The 19,990-nt window shown below is 44.7% G+C and overlaps 1 protein-coding gene across 8 annotated transcripts in view; it reads right to left on the bottom strand.

Annotated features, from left to right (window-relative positions):
* The window catches only part of sytl4 (synaptotagmin-like 4), a 24,075-nt gene extending 4,085 nt beyond the window's left edge, over positions 1-19,990 (bottom strand). The window contains exons 1-11 of one of the 8 annotated variants that reach the window (XM_020502295.2): positions 19,815-19,990; positions 3,363-3,536; positions 2,859-3,074; positions 2,407-2,516; positions 1,986-2,103; positions 1,715-1,861; positions 1,512-1,614; positions 1,244-1,334; positions 1,003-1,091; positions 776-868; positions 180-358 (exon numbers count right to left, since the gene is read on the bottom strand). In XM_020502295.2, the coding sequence (XP_020357884.1) occupies positions 180-358; positions 776-868; positions 1,003-1,091; positions 1,244-1,334; positions 1,512-1,614; positions 1,715-1,861; positions 1,986-2,103; positions 2,407-2,516; positions 2,859-3,074; positions 3,363-3,481 (1,265 nt within the window). In that variant the 5' untranslated portion in view covers positions 3,482-3,536; positions 19,815-19,990. Of the gene's footprint in view, positions 1-179; positions 359-775; positions 869-1,002; positions 1,092-1,228; positions 1,335-1,511; positions 1,615-1,714; positions 1,862-1,985; positions 2,104-2,406; positions 2,517-2,858; positions 3,075-3,362; positions 3,559-19,473; positions 19,583-19,814 lie in introns of those variants that run through there. The other 7 variants (XM_031790049.1, XM_031790046.1, XM_020502291.2 and 4 more) reach the window with 7 other exon arrangements.

Here is a 19,990-nt window from a genome sequence, read left to right as displayed (position 1 = left end):
TTAGTTGAAATACAATTCCAGATAGGCGTCAACCATTACTTTTATCCATCCTGTGTTTTCAGATGAGGGGGATATGAAGGAGAGGATACAAAAGGAAGAAGCATCTTCACACTATTGAGATGCACCCATCAATTCCTACTGAGACAACTATTAGACCCTTGTCCCGAGAGGACACTCACGGGTTGGAACGCTGGCGTGTGGCGTCCCCGTGGGCCAGCGAGTGGCACTCCTTGACGAGGACGGCCAGGCTATGGGTGGTGTCATCGTAGCTGAGAGAGAACACGATGTCCCCGCTCACCTCCACGCAGTCATAATCTCCTGCCTCACTGTAAATACTCATCAGACTCCCCAGTGTACTCTGTGGTGGACACATTCACAATTCACCAAGTAGCTGTTAGTAGTTAGTTCAACTGCATTGATATTGGATACAATTCTACAACCTGGACGAGAAAGGTAAACGTATCGTATCCAATCAATGAACAAACTTGTTCCTGGAAAGGTGCACAAACAAGGCCGAAACTGTGACAATGAAAGTCAGGTCACAGTCAAATTTTCCTGCCCTGAAGCAATTTTGAGCTTGAGCCTTTGTTGCCATGGTAACTTAATTAGGCAGCAGCTCAACACACGAACCAGGATATCCTGCATTGTCTCCAAAACGTTGTGTCGTTGACTTATCAATTCTGTTTCTAAAAATATCTTCAGGGACTAAAACTTGCATCACACACACTAACTAGAACCTATGAAAATAAGATAAGTGAGAATCACATGCATTTACCTTGGAGCCGCGAAGATTTGAGGTACTTGAGCCCACTGTCTTTCTATGGATGCTCACCAAGTTATCAATGTCCTCATCATCCTCCTCGTCATCCTGCAATGACAACAAGCAAATCTGAACTCATGCAAAAGACAACGCAACTGCATTTGTCATCAATACTAAGAAGTATTTTATGCCTCAGAACTATTATGCCTCAGTGTATTATGAGGAAGTGGGCTTCTGCTCACCGGCACATTGAGGCCAGGCACAGACTTGCTTCTGTCACCCATAGAGCCCTCCGATACTTCCTTACGCAGGTCCAGCACAGATGTGAATTCTGATTGAAACACATGAAGACATTAAATGAGCATGCCTTCATTTACTCAAGCAGGCCTGAAGCCCTTAAAAAGAACCTTATTTAATTATAGCTTGGGAATCAGAACTACTGAAACGACCGACACACAAGAGTCTCACCGGAGGGTTTCTGACCTTGTCTGACGCTCTTCTTGAACAGCCCGTCGTCTTCCAATAAGACAGACCCTGTGCAGGGACTTACACTACGACGATTCACTACAGAGGACTATGGAAAGAGACAGGGGTTACAGTCAGGTGTGACAGTATAATATGTATTGGCTGGATACATGAAGATGACAGGGTTAGGTTCAATTCCATATTTTACCAAGTGGACTTTTTACTTCCCAATTTGACTGTGCTGAAATGTAACTAATCCCAACACCTGGTGGATGTGTAAACTCACCGTGTCTAAGTTGGCGCTGTGGATACCTGTGCTTTCTACTTTGACTGGAATACTGGACACACTGGAACCTGCTGGACTGGACCGACCTGTGCTCTTCTTCTTCCTGGGTCATAAACACCATTCATAATGAGGAGCCATCCCAATGAGTCTCGTTAGCATGTAGCGCTAATGCCATAGGCCTATTTTTTGGGATGTAGACTTACATTGGTAAGAAAGGAGTCCCAAGAGAGGGCTCCGTCTCTGTCCTGACAGTGTTCAAGCTGGCTTTCTCTGCAGATTTAGTGTCACTGTGCTGGTGCTGTTGCTTCATCTCAGCTGCCACTGGTTCTTCAGAAACTTTGTCTGGCGGACTGTGAAAATAACAATGAGTGTCAAAGTTCTGAGTTGAAACTCCATCCACATATTACAGTAACTGCGTCACACTCTAATGATCATGAAGCCTGTGTTGTCCCCCCAGATATAAAGAGGGCTCACTACTTGTTGGAGGCTGCTAGGTCCATCAGTCTGGGTCGGGGAACAGGGATGGTCGGCTGGCCGGGTTTCAACTCTGTACTCTTCAACAGTTGCTCTCCCATGGTCTCCCTCTTCCTCACTAGAACAGAACACAGAGCTTTAGCATGACAGACAACTGGTAACATGCTGTCAGTGGCTTCATTCATTCAGACAGGGAATAAATTACTTTTGATGGCATTTGTAGGAAGTGCAATTCAAAAAGTACATGAACAAAAGCTATGCAGTAATGGAGCTTCCCACGTATCAATAATGAAACTGAGTAGAGGAATTAGGACAAATTCATATGCTGTCACAACATTAACATTTCATTCTGCACCAGAAGTGAGAGTTTTTAAGTTTCCAACTGAACAGAGCAATGCCCACATCAGTTTCCTGGACTCACATGGGGACCTCTTTTTGAGGGAAGCTCTCACTATGTCGTGTCCAGGGGTGGTGGTGAAGCGGTTGACTCGCTGGTCATAAAACCAGTCTCCAGTGCACTTCTTTAGATCACTGGAGAAAGTCACACCACACGTTGTTACCACCGCGTTAACACATCATGGATCAAATATATGGACCAAACCCGAAGAGTAACATGCTGACATTGCAAAAACTCTGCACTGTTGTCAAAATAGACTAAATTCAACACCAGTTTAGAATGCAACAGATATGCATAGCGGATCCACATCATGTAAACCCGCTTAAATCCTTGTCCTCTCCTCGAGCGGCGTTCTACAGCGAGATTCTTTAAAACATATATCACGCTTTGCATATAGATACAGCAAACACAGGGATACTGGTTATGCTAAAGGATAGGGTGGGGTAACATACAGTACAGAGAAATGGGACTCTTACGCCTCTTTGGCACACACACTGCACACCCAGGATCCATTGGGGCGCACTGCGCGGCAGTTGCGGCACACTTGGTGTTTACATGCCCTACATTGGCTGGAGCTGGCAGACAGTCGACCCAGTGGTTCCTGGCAGCGACCGCAGCTGCGCTCACTGTACCTCCCACTGCTGCGCTTGGCCCCCTTCCTCTTTATGTCCAGCAGCTCTGTCTTCAGCTTGCTGAAACACAGGGAAGGAAGACGTTGGTTAGACCCTCTCCTGTTGGTGTCTGTGTTGAAATCTTTGCCTAACTGGATGTTGAAAGTCTAAAAGTGACTTCCTCCATCTGCACCGATGTGAAATACTGAGCCGATGAGGTGAAAGCTAAATTCCCACCAGCATCCACTGTATTGCTTTCACCTGTCCTGTTTTTTTTTTCAGATCTGTGCAGAAAAAAGGAAATGAGACAAGGTGAGGAGGAAGCCACTTTAGGACTATTGAGATGCAGCCGGGAAGGAGAGTTCTCACCGGACACGCTGCTCCTCGGCCTGCCTTAGCTCCTCGTCCCGCCGCAACACCTCCAGGATCAGCTCCCGCTCCGAGTCGGTCAGGAAGGCCATGTTGATCATGTCTGCAGCCTGTGGCATGGCACCTCCGTCCCAGACTAACCTCCTCAGGGATAGTCAGCCTAGACCAGACAGGCTAACCAAAGAGCAGACCAGGGCTGAGTCCAGAAGGCATGAAATGGGAACATATGATTTTATCTCTATAAGTTGTCCTTTCTGCTTGAAAATGATTTCCTCCTGCTTTACCAAGCACTGTAGCTACCATTTAAAAATCACTCTCATGATGTCATACTAGATACTGTAGAATTCTATATTATTCTACAGTATCTTAGTCACTTAACAATGTTTACATATCTGGTATTACTCATCTCATGTGTATATGCTGTTTTCTATACTATTCTACAGTATCTCATTCACTTAATATCTTCCATTACTCATCTAATATGTATATACTGTTAATGTCTATACTATATCTTAGTCCATTTTGCTCTGACATTGCTCGTCCATATGAAGTCAAGAAGTTTAAATGTATTTGGCTACGGTGTATGTAAACTCTGTTTTTCACAATTCCTGACATTTAATCCTTGTAAATATTCCCTGTCTTAAGTCAGTTAGGATCACCACTTTATTTTAAGAATGTTAAATGTCCGAATAATAGTAGAGAGAATTATTTATTTCCGCTTGTATTTCTTTCATCACATTCCCAGTGGGTCAGAAGTTTACATACACTTAATTAGTAATTGGTAGCATTGCCTTTAAATTGTTTAACTTGGGTCAAACGTTTTGGGTAGCCTTCCACAAGCTTCCCACAATAAGTTGGGTGAATTTTTGTCCATTCCTCCTGACCGAGCTGGAGTAACTGAGTCAGGTTTGAAGGCCTCCTTGCTCGCACATTCTTTTTCAGTTCTGTCCACACATTTTCTAGAGGATGAGGTCAGGGCTTTGTGATGGTCACTCCAAAACCTTGACTTTGTCCACAACTTTGGAAGTATGCTTGGGGTCATTGTCCGTTTGGAAGACCCAAGCTTTAACTTCCTGACTGATGTCTTGAGATGTTGCTTCAACATATTCACATATCTCAAAAAAGTAACAATCTTTGTCTCCATGTGCAGTTGCAAACCATAGTCTGGCTTTTTTATGGCGGTTTTGGAGCAGTGGCTTCTTCCTTGCTGAGTGGCCTTTCAGGTTATGGCGATATAGGACTCGTTTTACTGTGGATATAGATACTTTTGTACCCGTTTCCTCCAGAATCTTCACAAGGTTCTTTGTTGTTGTTCTGGGATTGATTTGCACTTTTCGCACCAAAGTACATTCATCTCTTGGAGACAGAATGCGTCTCCTTCCTGAGCGGTATGATGGCTGCATTGTCCCATGGTGTTTATACTTGCGTACTATTGTTTGTACAGATGAACGTGGTACCTCCAGGCATTTGGAAATTGCTCCCAAGGATGAACCAGACTTGTGGAGGTCTACAATTCTTTTTCTGAGGCCTTGGCTGATTTCTTTTTGATTTTCTCATGATGTCAAGCAAAGAGGCACTACATTTGAAGGTAGGCCTTGAAATACATCCAGATACACCTCCAATTGACCCAAATGATGTCAATTAGCCTATCAGAAGCTTCTAAAGCCATGACATAATTTTCTGGAATATTCCAAGCTGTTTAAAGGCACAGTATGTACATTTCTGACCCACTGGAATTGTGATCAGTGAATTATAAGTGAAATAATCTGTCTGTAAACAATTGTTGGAAAAATTACTTGTGTCATGCACAAAGTAGATGTCCTTACCGACTTGCCAAAACTATAGTTTGTTAACAAGACATTTGTGGAGTGTTTGAAAACTGAGTTTTAATGACTCCAACCTAAGTGTATGTAAACTTCTGAATTCAACTGTATATAGTCTTAATTCATTCCTACTTAGATTTGTGTGTATTGGGTATATGTTGTGTAATTTGTTACAGTATGTGACCAATAAAATGTGATTTGATCACAGCGAAAACCAGTGTAAATCCCATCTAATCCCAAACATCAGCAGCACTGAAGATGGAGTACAACTGACAGAGGCTTCTTTATCCCCAGCTAAAGTCCATTTGATGGAGGAGCCACTTTCACTACATAAGCCACAACCTCACATAAGGTGGAGGCTGCTCAAACAGAGCACAGCATGACAGTGGACCCCTGCAGGAGAGAGAGTGTGTTCAAACAGTGGAGTGCTTGCTGTGAGGGGAGAGGACGGAGAACAGGTAAAGAGCCCATGAGCGGAGGGCTTGCTGTGAGGGGAGAGGACGGAGACAGGTAGAGAACCCATGAGCGGAGAGGCCGGGGAACAGGTAGAGAGCAGTAAACAGTACAGGCAGGAAAGCCGGCAAACAGGTGATGAGCAGGCATTTACCACAGCACTTTAATAAAAGATGTACGCAAAAGCATTGAACAGGGACTATGTGCTTCTTATCAGAGTGCTGCAGTTTGTGTGTGTGTTTTTTATTTACGTCACCTTTTTTTAAAAAGGCCATAGTGGATAGAATTACAATTTAGCAATTAAACACTGGAGTGATAAATGTGCAGAAGATGAATGTGCAAGTAGAGATACTGGGGTGCAAAGGAGCAAAAATTAAAATGACAGTATGGGGATGAGGTAGTTGGATGGGCTATTTACAGATGGGCTATGTACCGGTGCAGTGATCTGCTCTGACAGCTGGTGCTTAAAGTTAGTGAGGGAGATATGTCTCCAGCTTCAGTGACTTTTGCAATTCGTTCCGGTCATTGGCAGCAGAGAACTGAAAGGAAAGGCGGCCGAAGGAAATGTTGGCTTTGGGGGTGACCAGTGAAATATACCTGCTGGAGCGGTTGCTACGGGTGGGTGCTGCTATGGTGACCAGTGAGCTGAGATAAGGTGGGGCTTTACCCAGCAAAGACTTATAGATGACCTGGAGCCAGTGGGTTTGGCGATGAATATGAAGCGAGGGCCAGCCAACCTGAGCATACAGGTCGCAGTGGTAGGTAGTATATGGGGCTTTGGGGACAAAACGGATGGCACTGTGATAGCAAATTGGATGCAGTCTGAGTAGAGTGTTGGAGGCTATTTTGTAAATGACATCGCTGAAGTCGAGGATCGGTAGGATGGTCAGTTTTACGAGGGTATGTCTGGCAGCATGAGTGAAGGATACTCTTGAGAAATAGAAGCAGAGTCTAGATTTAATTTTGAATTGGCGATGCTTAATGTGAGTCTGGAAGGAGAGTTTACAGTCTAGCCAGACACCTAGGTATTTGTAGTTGTCCACATATTCTAAGTCAGAACCGTCCAGAGTAGTGATGCTGGACGGGCGGGCAGGTGCGGGCAGCAGTCAGTTGAAGAGCATGCATTTAGTTTTACTTGCATTTAAGAGCAGTTAGAGGCCACGGAAGGAGAGTTGTATGGCATTGAAGCTCGTCTGGAGTTTAGCTAACACAGTGTCCAAAGAAGGGCCAGAAGTATACAGAATTGTGTCGTCTGCATGTACAGGTGGATCAGAGAATAACCAGCAGCAAGAGCGACATCATTGATGTATACAGAGAAAAGAGTCGGCCCGAGAATTGAACCCTGTGGCACCCCCATAGAGACTGCCAGAGGTCCGGACAACAGGCCCTCCGATTTGACACACTGAACTCTATCAGAGAAGTAGTTGGTAAACCAGGCGAGGCAGTCATTTGAGAAACCAAGGTTGTTGAGTCTGCCGATAAGAATGTGGTGATTGAGAGTCGGTCCAGGTTGAGGAATACAGCTGCACAGTATTGTCTCTTGTCGATGGCGGTTATGATATCGTTTAGGACCTTGAGCGTGGCTGAGGTGCACCCATGACCAGTTCGGAAACCAGATTGCATAGCGGACAAGGTACGGTGGGATTCAGAATGGTTGGTGATCTGTTTGTTAACTTGGCTTTCGAAGACCTTAGAAGGGCAGGGTAGGATAGATATAGGCCTGTAGCAGTTTGGGTCTAGGGTGTCTCCCCCTTTGAAGAGGGCGATGACCGCGGCAGCTTTCCAATCTTTGGGGATCTCAGGCAATGTGAAAAAGAGAGGTTGAACAGGCTAGTAATAGGGGTTGCAACAATTTTGGCTGATCATTTTAGAAAGAGAGGGTCCAGATTGTCTAGCCCTGCTAATTTGTAGGGATCCAGATTTTGCAGCTCTTTCAGAACATCAGTTATCTGGAGAAATGGGGGAGGCTTGGGCAAGTTGCTATGGGGGGGTGCAGGGCTGTTGACCAGGGTAGGAGTGGCCATCTAAAAAGCATGGCCAGCCGTAGAAAAATGCTTATTGAAATTCTCAATTATCATGGATTTAATCGGTGGTGACAGTGTTTCCTAGCCTCAGTGCAGTGGACATCTGGGAGGAGGTGCTCTTATTCTCCATGGACTTTACAGTGTCCCAGAACCTTTTGGAGTTTGTGCTGCAGGATGCAAATTTCTGTTTGAAAATGCTAGCCTTTGCTTTCCTAACTGCCTGTGTATATTGGTTCCTAACTTCCCTGAAAAGTTGCATATCGCGGGGGCTATTTGATGCTAATGCAGTACGTCACAGGATGTTTTGTGCTGGTCAAGGGCAATAAGGTCTGGAGTGAACCATTGGTTATATCTGTTCCTGGTTCAACATTTTTTGAATGGGGCATGCTTATTTAAGATGGTGAGGAAGGCACTTTTAAAGAATAACCAGGCATCTTCTACTGATGGAATGAGGTCAATATCCTTCCAGGATACCCGGGCCAGGTCGATTAGAAAGGCCTGCTCGCTGAAGTGTTTTAGGGAGCGTTTGACAGTGATGAGGGGTGGTCGTTTGCTTGCGTCTGTAATGGGTCTGCGGTCAATGAGACAGTGATCGCTGAGATCCTGGTTGAAGACAGCAGAGGGGGATATTTAGAGGGCAGGTTGGTTAGGATAATATCTATGAGGGTACCGGTGTTTAGGGATGTGGGGTTGTTCCTGGTAGGTTCATTGATAATTTGTGTGAGATTGAGGGTATATCAAGCTTAGATTGTAGGATGGTTGGGGTGTTAAGCATGCCCCAGTTTAGGTCACCTAGCAGCATGAGCTCTGAAGATAGACGGGGGGCAATCAATTCAAATATGGTGTCCAGGGCACAGCTGGGGGCAGAAGGTAGTCTATAGCAAGCGGCAACGGTGAGAGACTTGTTTCTGGAAAGGTGGATTTTTAAAAGTAGAAGCTCAAGTTGTTTGGCACAGACCTGGATAGTAAGACAGAACTCTGCAGGCTAACTCCGCCCCCTTTGGCAGTTCTATCTTGTCAGAAAATGTTATAGTTAGGGATGAACATTTCAGGGTTTTTGGTGGCCTTCCTAAGCCAGGATTCAGACACAGCTAGGACATCCGGGTTGGCAGAGTGTGCTAAAGCAGTGAATAAAACAAACTTAGGGAGGACGCTTCTAATGCTAACATGCATGAAACCAAGGCTTTTACGGTTACAGAAGTCAACAAATGAGAGGGCCTGGGGAATGGGAGTGGAGCTAGGCACTGCAGGGCCTGGATGAACCTCTACATCACCAGAGAAGGAGTTGGATAAGGGTATGGCTAAGGGTTATAAGAACTGGTCGTCTAGTACGTTCGGGACAGAGAGTAACAGGAGCAGGTTTCTGGGCGCCGTAGAATAGCTTCAATGCATAATGTACAGACAAAGGTATGGTAGGATGTGAATACAGTTGAGGTAAACCTAGGCATTGACTTGCAGGCTTGTTTTCGAGTTGCTGTGCGTTTTGTTGCTAACCTGTTTTGCTACCTGACAACTTTACGGTTTTCACTTTTTAATTACCGTTCATATATTTATTTATTTTTTCCTCAACTTTTTCACTCCGGACGCTTTATCTGGACACGATTCGTCAGGACCTCCAACAGCCGAAGCTAAGTAGTAACATTAACATGATGCCTTCTAATTGCAGCCGCTGTACTCGCCTTACGGCGAGGATAGCTGTGCTGCAAGCCCAGCTTCAGACGCAATCGTTAGGCAAGGGTAATTTCAGTGTAGGAAAGGATGAAATAGCGTCTGTGGCACCAGTAAGTACAGATAGTAGTGTAAATCCCCTGGCACAGTCCCCGCAGCCGGACAACTTTCTCACGGTTTCTGGAAGGAAATGCTGTAGGAACGCTCAACCGGTGTCGCTCATTCAGCCGACAGAAACTTTCAACCGGTTTTCCCCATTAAGCAGCGGGTCGGAGTCAGAGGCCGATTCTTCTCTGGTCTCTACTCCTCCCGTTACGGGGTCTGAGACGCCGAAGCTTCCCACCAGTAGCTCTGACAAATTGAAAACTCTAGTCATTGGCGACTCCATTACCCGCAGTATTAGACTTAAAGCGAATCATCCAGCGATCATACACTGTTTACCCGGGGGCAGGGCTACCGACGTTAAGGCTAATCTGAAGATGGTGCTGGCTAAAGCTAAAACTGGCGAGTGTAGAGAGTATAGAGATATTGTTATCCACGTCGGCACCAACGATGTTAGGATGAAACAGTCAGAAATCACTAAGCGCAACATAGCTTCTGCGTGCATATCAGCTAGAAAGATGTGTCGGCATCGAGTAATTGTCTCTGGCCCCCTCCCAGTTAGGGGGAGTGATGAGCTCTACAGCAGAGTCTCACAACTCAATCGCTGGTTGAAAACTGTTTTCTGCCCCTCCCAAAAGTTTGAATTTGTAGATAATTGGCCCTCTTTCTGGGACTCACCCACAAACAGGACCAAGCCTGACCTGCTGAGGAGTGACGGACTCCATCCTAGCTGGAGGGGTGCTCTCATCTTATCTACCAACATAGACAGGGCTCTAACTCCTCTAGCTCCACAATGAAATAGGGTGCAGGCCAGGCAGCAGGCTGTTAGCCAGCCTGCCAGCATAGTGGAGTCTGCCATTAGCACAGTCAGTGTAGTCAGCTCAGCTATCACCATTGAGACCGTGTCTGTGCCTCGACCTAGGTTGGGCAAAACTAAACATGGCGGTGTTCGCCTTAGCAATCTCACTAGGATAAAGACCACCTCCATTCCTGTCAATACTGAAAGAGATCATGATACCTCACATCTCAAAATAGGGCTACTTAATGTTAGATCCCTTACTTCAAAGGCAATTATAGTCAATGAACTAATCACTGATCATAATCTTGATGTGATTGGCCTGACTGAAACATGGCTTAAGCCTGATGAATTTACTGTTTTAAATGAGGCCTCACCTCCTGGCTACACTAGTGACCATATCCCCCGTGCATCCCGCAAAGGCGGAGGTGTTGCTAACATTTACGATAGCAAATTTCAATTTACAAAAAAAAAAAATGACATTTTCGTCTTTTGAGCTTCTAGTCATGAAATCTATGCAGCCTACTCAATCACTTTTTATAGCTACTGTTTACAGGCCTCCTGGGCCATATACAGCGTTTCTCACTGAGTTCCCTGAATTCCTATCGGACCTTGTAGTCATAGCAGATAATATTCTAATCTTTGGTGACTTTAATATTCACATGGAAAAGTCCACAGACTCACTCCAAAAGGCTTTCAGAGCCATCATCGACTCAGTGGGTTTTGTCCAACATGTCTCTGGACCCACTCACTGTCACAGTCATACGCTGGACCTAGTTTTGTCCCATGGAATAAATGTGGTGGATCTTAATGTTTTTCCTCATAATCCTGGACTATCGGACCACCATTTTATTACGTTTGCAATTGCAACAAATAATCTGCTTAGACCCCAACCAAGGAACATCAAAAGTCGTGCTATAAATTCACAGACAACACAAAGATTCCTTGATGCCCTTCCAGACTCCCTCTGCCTACCCAAGGACGCCAGAGGACAAAAATCAGTTAACCACCTAACTGAGGATCTCAATCTAACCTTGCGCAATACCCTAGATGCAGTTGCACCCCTAAAAACAAAAAAAATGTCTCATAAGAAACTAGCTCCCTGGTACACAGAAAATACCCGAGCTCTGAAGCAAGCTTCCAGAAAATTGGAACGGAAATGGCGCCACACCAAACTGGAAGTCTTCCGACTAGCTTGGAAGGACGGTACCGTGCAGTACCGTAGAGCCCTTACTGCTGCTCGATCATCCTATTTTTCTAACTTAATTGAGGAAAATAAGAACAATCCGAAATTCCTTTTTAATACTGTCGCAAAGCTAACTAAAAAGCAGCATTCCCCAAGAGAGGATGACTTTCACTTTAGCAGTGATAAATTCATGAACTTCTTTGAGGAAAAGATTATGATTATTAGAAAGCAAATTACGGACTCCTCTTTAAACCTGCGTATTCCTCCAAACCTCAGTTGACCTGAGTCTGCACAACTCTGCCAGGACCTAGGATCAAGAGAGACGCTCAAGTGTTTTAGTACTATATCTCTTGACACAATGATGAAAATAATCATGGCCTCTAAACCTTCAAGCTGCATACTGGACCCTATTCCAACTAAACTACTGAAAGAGCTGCTTCCTGTGCTTGGCCCTCCTATGTTGAACATAATAAACGGCTCTCTATCCACTGGATGTGTACCAAACTCACTAAAAGTGGCAGTAATAAAGCCTCTCTTGAAAAAGCCAAACCTTGACCCAGAAAATATAAAAAACTATCGGCCTATATCGAATCTTCCATTCCTCTCAAAAATTTTAGAGAAGGCTGTTGCGCAGCAACTCACTGCCTTCCTGAAGACAAACAATGTATACGAAATGCTTCAGTCTGGTTTTAGACCCCATCATAGCACTGAGACGGCACTTGTGAAGGTGGTAAATGACATTTTAATGGCATCGGACCGAGGCTCTGCATCTGTCCTCGTGCTCCTAGACCTTAGTGCTGCTTTTGATACCATCGATCACCACATTCTTTTGGAGAGATTGGAAACCCAAATTGGTCTACACGGACATGTTCTGGCCTGGTTTAGATCTTATCTGTCGGAAAGATATCAGTTTGTCTCTGTGAATGGTTTGTCCTCTGACAAATCAACTGTAAATTTCGGTGTTCCTCAAGGTTCCGTTTTAGGACCACTATTGTTTTCACTATATATTTTACCTCTTGGGGATGTTATTCGAAAACATAATGTAAACTTTCACTGCTATGCGGATGACACACAGCTGTACATTTCAATGAAACATGGTGAAGCCCCAAAATTGCCCTCGCTAGAAGCATGTGTTTCAGACATAAGGAAGTGGATGGCTGCAAACTTTCTACTATTAAACTCGGACAAAACAGAGATGCTTGTTCTAGGTCCCAAGAAACAAAGAGATCTTCTGTTGAATCTGACAATTAATCTTAATGGTTGTACAGTCGTCTCAAATAAAACTGTGAAGGACCTCGGCGTTACTCTGGACCCTGATCTCTCTTTTGAAGAACATATCAAGACCATTTCGAGGACAGCTTTTTTCCATCTACGTAACATTGCAAAAATCAGAAACTTTCTGTCCAAAAATGATGCAGAAAAATTAATCCATGCTTTTGTCACTTCTAGGTTAGACTACTGCAATGCTCTATTTTCCGGCTACCCGGATAAAGCACTAAATAAACTTCAGTTAGTGCTAAATACGGCTGCTAGAATCCTGACTAGAACCAAAAAATTTGATCATATTACTCCAGTGCTAGCCTCTCTACACTGGCTTCCTGTCAAAGCAAGGGCTGATTTCAAGGTTTTACTGCTAACCTACAAAGCATTACATGGGCTTGCTCCTACCTATCTCTCTGATTTGGTCCTGCCGTACATACCTATACGTACGCTACGGTCACAAGACGCAGGCCTCCTAATTGTCCCTAGAATTTCTAAGCAAACAGCTGGAGGCAGGGCTTTCTCCTATAGAGCTCCATTTTTATGGAACGGTCTGCCTACCCATGTCAGAGACGCAAACTCGGTCTCAACCTTTAAGTCTTTACTGAAGACTCATCTCTTCAGTGGGTCATATGATTGAGTGTAGTCTGGCCCAGGAGTGGGAAGGTGAACGGAAAGGCTCTGGAGCAACGAACTGCCCTTGCTGTCTCTGCCTGGCCGGTTCCCCTCTTTCCACTGGGATTCTCTGCCTCTAACCCTATTACAGGGGCTGAGTCACTGGCTTGCTGGGGCTCTCTCATGCCGTCCCTGGAGGGGGTGCGTCACCTGAGTGGGTTGATTCACTGTTGTGGTCATCCTGTCTGGGTTGGCGCCCCCCCCCCCCCTTGGGTTGTGCCGTGGCGGAGATCTTTGTGGGCTATACTCAGCCTTGTCTCAGGATGGTAAGTTGGTGGTTGAAGATATCCCTCTAGTGGTGTGGGGGCTGTGCTTTGGCAAAGTGGGTGGGGTTATATCCTTCCTGTTTGGCCCTGTCCGGGGGTGTCCTCGGATGGGGCCACAGTGTCTCCTGACCCCTCCTGTCTCAGCCTCCAGTATTTATGCTGCAGTAGTTTATGTGTCGGGGGGCTGGGGTCAGTTTGTTATATCTGGAGTACTTCTCCTGTCCTATTCGGTGTCCTGTGTGAATCTAAGTGTGCGTTCTCTAATTCTCTCCTTCTCTCTTTCTTTCTCTCTCTCGGAGGACCTGAGCCCTAGGACCATGCCCCAGGACTACCTGACATGATGACTCCTTGCTGTCCCCAGTCCACCTGGCCATGCTGCTGTTCCAGTTTCAACTGACCTGAGCCCTAGGACCATGCCCCAGGACTACCTGACATGATGACTACTTGCTGTCCCCAGTCTACCTGGCCATGCTGCTGCTCCAGTTTCAACTTCCACCTGACTGTGCTGCTGCTCTAGTTTCAACTGTTCTGCCTTATTATTATTCGACCATGCTGGTCATTTATGAACATTGAACATCTTGACCATGTTCTGTTATAATCTCCACCCGGCACAGCCAGAAGAGGACTGGCCACCCCACATAGCCTGGTTCCTCTCTAGGTTTCTTCCTAGGTTTTGGCCTTTCTAGGGAGTTTTTCCTAGCCACCGTGCTTCTACACCTGCATTGCTTGCTGTTTGGGGTTTTAGGCTGGGTTTCTGTACAGCACTTTGAGATATCAGCTGATGTACGAAGGGCTATATAAATAAATTTGATTTGATTTGATTTGAGTGACGATGAGAGAGGTATTGTCTCTAGAGACATCAATTAAACCAGGTGAGGTCACCGCATGTGTGGGATATGGGACAAGAGGGTTAGCTGAGGCATATTGAGCAGGGCTGGAGGCTCCACAGTGAAATAAGACAATAATCACTAACCAAAACAGCAATGGACAAGGCATATTGGCATTAGGGAGAGGCATGCATAGCCGAGTGATCATAGGGTCCAATGAGTAGCTGGACGGGCTGGAGACATGGCGATTCAGACAGCTAGCGGGCCGGGGCTAGCAGAAGGGCCTTAGAGGGACGTCACGATGGAAGAAGTCTGTTGTAGGCCCCTCATGCGGTTACATCGGTAGACCAGTCGGGATGGATCAGCAGGGATCCGTGTAGTAAAAGGGTCCAGGCCAATTGGCAAAATAGGTATAGTAACCCAAGAAATTGACTGATGGACCACTTCAGCTAACAGTCCGGTATGCTCTAGTCAGCTAGCGGGCCACGGCTAGCAGGCTAGCAGATGGGCATTCAGGGGACGTCGCGACGAAGGAGCCACTTGAAAAAAAAACTCGGGCAGATTACGTCGGTAGTCCAGTCGTGATGGATCGGCGGGGCTCCGGATCGACAATAAAATGGGTCCCGGCCAATTGGCAAAATAGGTATTGTAGCCCAATGAGTGGCTGATGGTCCTCTCCAGCTAGCCGGGAGATGGGCCTAGCATAGGCTAGCTCCAGGCTAACTGGTGCTTGCTTCGGGACAGGGACGTTAGCCAGGAGAAGCCAATCGGATAGCAGCTAGCTTGCTGCGATGATGCAGGTGAGGAGGTTCAGAGCACATTGAATGAGGCAGGTTGCAGGAGAGTATGTTGAAGTTAAGAAAAATATAAAAAAATATATGCAAAGAAAAAAGTTACATAAAGATATATACCCGGGACACGACAAGACGAAGACAAAAGATGTCAGACTGCTATGCCATCTTGGATATGTGTGTGTGTCTTGACTAATCAGATTCAAAGTAATCAAAGGTCAGGCTTGGTGCATGTCTACAGAAAGCAGAGCACTTTCCTTCCGTTTAGCAGACAGATAGACACAAGCAAACACTCTCTACAGTATGAGCCTACACCTAAACATAAGCGATCTGATATGCTGCATCAGTCTGATCAGCTGGAGGCCTATGTGCCTGGTCCCATCTGGCCAGGGAAACAAAGCGGTGTAGCCTAAGCCAATTTATTTCTGTTAAGAGAACATTTGAATATTCAAAACTTCTGTCGGCTAAGCTACCTAGACCTTTTTAAACCGACAATTTGTGACTAGAATTAATCAAAATGAACAAATAGTGATGACATGTGCATTTACACAGTCTAGCCTGTGTAACTTTTCAATTATAGGCTTACACAGGGTTATAATTTTAAAAGATTGGGAATGGGCGGTGCCCATCGCTGGGCCTACATGATGCAACCCTGTATATAGCAAGCATTGCCCTGTTAGTTATATTGTCCAATCACAGCTGTCTCTGTGTCTCCCCTGTTAGTCTAGTTTTAAAATAGAATACATATGAACAAATACAAGGTTGCTGCAGTTTGACAGGGTTTTCAAATTAAATGTTATTAGTCACATGCGCCGAATACAACAAGTGTAGACCTTAGAGTGAAATGCTTACTTACGAGCCCCTAACCAACAATGCAGTTTAAAAAAAATACAGATAAGAAGAAATAAAAGTAGCAAGTAATTAAATAGCAGCAGTTTATCCTCCCTACAGGGCAATACATTTTTCCAGGAGTTAAAACTGTGTGACCCGATTAGAAAAACTCGTAATCATAGACCATTTAAAACAGTTTTTTTTGCAACAGATTAATCACAATATGATACCCTACACAGAAATTGACTTTAAAGTCTGAAAGGCACTTTCTCATTGGCCAAGTCAACAGTATTTTTTGGTTGCCTGAAAAAAAATGGGAAAAATAGTTGTTTACACGCAGAACTTAAACAACATGCAGGAAATTATGTTTTACTGGCCTGCTACATCAGACACGCAACTTTTGCAGAGCATGAGCGCGCTGGCTCCACGAAAGGCATGCTCTACTCGAGCATAAAATTATTATTTTCTATATGGTTCTATTTTCAAGATTTCGACATGACGCTCACGTTTTACGGGACGTGACACTGGAGACACAATCGCACGGTAAAACAACGGCTTCACAAATTATTTTCAATGGAAGGAAAGTAGTGAGAAGCGGAGTGGGCAGGGACCGTCCGTTGGACGATGCAAGTATGGGCAAGGGAGCTGAATAGGGCGGGACTAAAGTTGGGGAACATGAACTTTACGCAAATCTTCTCCGACATTGCTGCACGAGTAACCAATCAAAGCTCACCATATCAGCCAATCTAGTGGGGGTTGGAAGCTAATGGTTGCTGATACATAGCGAAGCTAGAACAGCTAGGTGAGTTAGAGCTATATAGTGTATCTCAAATCAAACTTTATCACATGCGCAGAATACAACAAGTGCAGACCTTACCGTGAAATGCTTACTTACAAGCCCTTAACCAACAGTGCAGTTCAAGAAAGAGTTAAGAAAATATGTACCATATAAACTAAAGTGAAACATTATAAAAATTAACAATAAAGAGGCTATATAAAGGGGGTACCGGTACTGGGTGTAATTTGTACATGGAGGTAGGGGTGAAGTGACTATGTATAGATAAATAGCAGCAGCAGCAGTGTACAAAACAAATAATCCTGTGGCCGTTTGATTAATTGTTCAGCAGTCTTAGGTTTTGGGGGTAGAAGCTGTTAAGGAGTCTTTTGGTCCTAGACTTGGTGCTCCAGTACTGGTTGCTGTGCGGTATCAGAGAAAACAATCTATGACTTGAGTGACTGGAGTCTCTGACAATTTTTGGGGCCTTATTCTGACCCCGCCCGGTATAGAGGTCCTGAATGGCAGGAAGCTTGGCCCTAGTGATGTACTGGGCCGTACTCACTACCCTCTGTAGCACCTTACGGTCAGATGCCGAGCAGTTGCCATACCAGGCAATAGGATAAAGTGGCTCACGCTTTGCTAGCCGTGGCCAAAATGTACGCTTCTAGTGTAGCAGGTAAAAAATAAGTGACTTATTTTGTGGCGCCCCTATTGGAACTCTTTGTAGTTTGGTTGTTTTCAGTTAATTTTTTAAAATCCCCTGCCTAATGGGACAACCACAGAGCAGGCAATCCTTAAGGTCCCTGCTACAACTTGGTTCAGGATTTTTACCTGGTTACTATCAGGAGAAAGAAAGTGTCCCCACCTCTGAGTACAGGACGGACTGACGAGAATGTTAGTGGATCCTCTAGCGAGCCTCCATGCAGAGGCTGCTGCTGCCACAATGCCAGCCCGTCAGAAGCCTCTGACTCTGCCTTGCTAAAGTTGGCTGGGTAATAAGGGAGATGGAGCTGACAAGCAGACAGACAGCACAGTGATCTAGCTTAGAGCCAACACCCTGAGATGACCGTGCTGCAGACAGTACAGAGTAGAGGTGGACTAGTGGAGGATATCAATCTCCCTAGCATTTCACACTAGGACGTACAGTACTGTGTCAATCCCACTGGATTAAACACCAAACTATAACGCTGATCGCAGATCACTGTGCTGTCTACAACAAACTAAGCCTATAACTTTGTACTATGCCTGAGTGGCGCAGTGGTTTAAGGCACTGCATCTCAGTGCAAGAGGTGTCACTACAGTCCCTGGTTCAAATCCAGGCTAGATCTTATCTGGCCCATAGGATGGTGCACAATTGGCTCAGCAGTGTTCGGGTTTGGCCGTCATTGTAAATAAGAATTTGTTCTTAACTGACTTGCCTAGTTAACTACAGGTCAAATAAATAAAAAATTACATCATGTAGAAAATCCTTTGCAGGGAAAGAAAACAGTCTGACATATTTCTCAAAGTAGATCTTGTGCTTTTAGAGTCTGACACAAACATAAATCAACATGTTTTACATAAAGATAGCATTTTAATTTCAGCATGTCATCCTATGGTAAAATAGGAAAAGACATGGGAAAATAGTCTCCAGCTAATCTTATTTTGACAGACACTGGCACACACATATACAGTATTGGGAATGATAAAGTAGGACTAATCGGATCCTTGTGTTTTTAAACCCCATAGAGAACCTCTCTGTCCGGGTGAAAGGTTGCTTGGAGGAATGGGAACAGGAAAGGAAAAAACAACACGAGCTCAGCATTATCGCAGGGTCCCACCCTCTAAGGACACAGAACGGCGGGTGGAAAGCTCTGGTTAAACCATTTGTTTAATCCTGACATCAAGCCTGTCATCGGCCATGTTCCAGTCATGAGCTTCAAGCTCCAGTTGAGTCCAGCGCCTCAGAAGACGTTGAATAATGTTGAGAATGAGTTGAAGAAACAGGAAAAACACACTTCTTGATTTCAATCATTTGCATTCAAAAGGTCACTAGCACAGGGTTGTTGTGCTATGCTATGTCACTCGTGGGGGAGGAAACGTCGTCATTGTTTGAACGCTTGAAGCTAATCGACTCACGCTTGAGTAGTGTACAATATATGTAGGGCAGCTCAGTTCAGAAGAAGGCTGTTAATGTCAAGGAAATTGCATGAATAGCAACGTTAGTAAGAATTATGTGGTTGTAGGAAAACCTCCACAAAAAAGTGTTTTTCCGGTGTTTATAGGCTATATAAAAGAATGAATTCCAATTGAACAATCCATGAAATTAGCATAGTATGTGCAATTTCCTGGACAGTTACTCAACATGGAATGTATAACAAAATCTGTCACTTTATTGGGCAAATAGTTATTTGCCTCGGCTTGTAATATATCTCAAAATAAAGTAGGGCTACAACAAAACAAAATGTAGATTAAACAATGTCAGGGATGGATTTAATGTTGGCAACACATCCAGTTTGGAAAAAAGCAGAGTTATCATCACACATGATCTGAAGACAACCCGACATAAGAACTGCTTTTGAATGAGTGAACGCACATATAGTTCATGTTAGATAAAAGGTATTTTAGCAACAGTCCAGATTGTTTAATTACCTTGGAAAAAAAACGTTAACTTTACTCCGACTGTGATCCGAATCAATTCACCACTTTATTTCCACAAACCAGGAAGGGAGGACGTAAAAAAAAAAAAAGAGAACAGAATAGGCGCGTTTTAGAGCAGACTGATAGCGGGTAAAACAAGTGGCATATAGTTTCTGCGCCATGTAGGTGAATGGATTATAGTAAAGAATTCCAAAGAGAGGTTTCCCGTGTCAGGAAGACGTCTTCAGCAATTAACTGTTGTGCGTAAAATAACTTTCATTTAAACTGTAATTAAATATAACCGTTTGAATGCATGTTATAGATCAGAATGAATCACGACAAACTCAACGTACCTCTCTACCCTTTGCTGCAATGTATCGTCTTGACTCCTTCCCAGTCTAACTCCCTGTCTCTCCTTCCTGCATTCTGAAACTTGACTTTCAGCGTTGGTGGTTAGAAACCTAAAATCCCGGAAGATATAGAACGGTTGTGACAGCGGTGGTGCGGCAGAGGTACACCATTTTTCCGC

Source organism: Oncorhynchus kisutch, linkage group LG15 (assembly GCF_002021735.2).
Source record: "Oncorhynchus kisutch isolate 150728-3 linkage group LG15, Okis_V2, whole genome shotgun sequence".
NCBI lineage: Eukaryota > Metazoa > Chordata > Actinopteri > Salmoniformes > Salmonidae > Oncorhynchus > Oncorhynchus kisutch.
The sequence above is the reverse complement of the archived record's forward strand: the minus strand, read 5'-3'. Positions and strand labels throughout refer to the sequence as shown.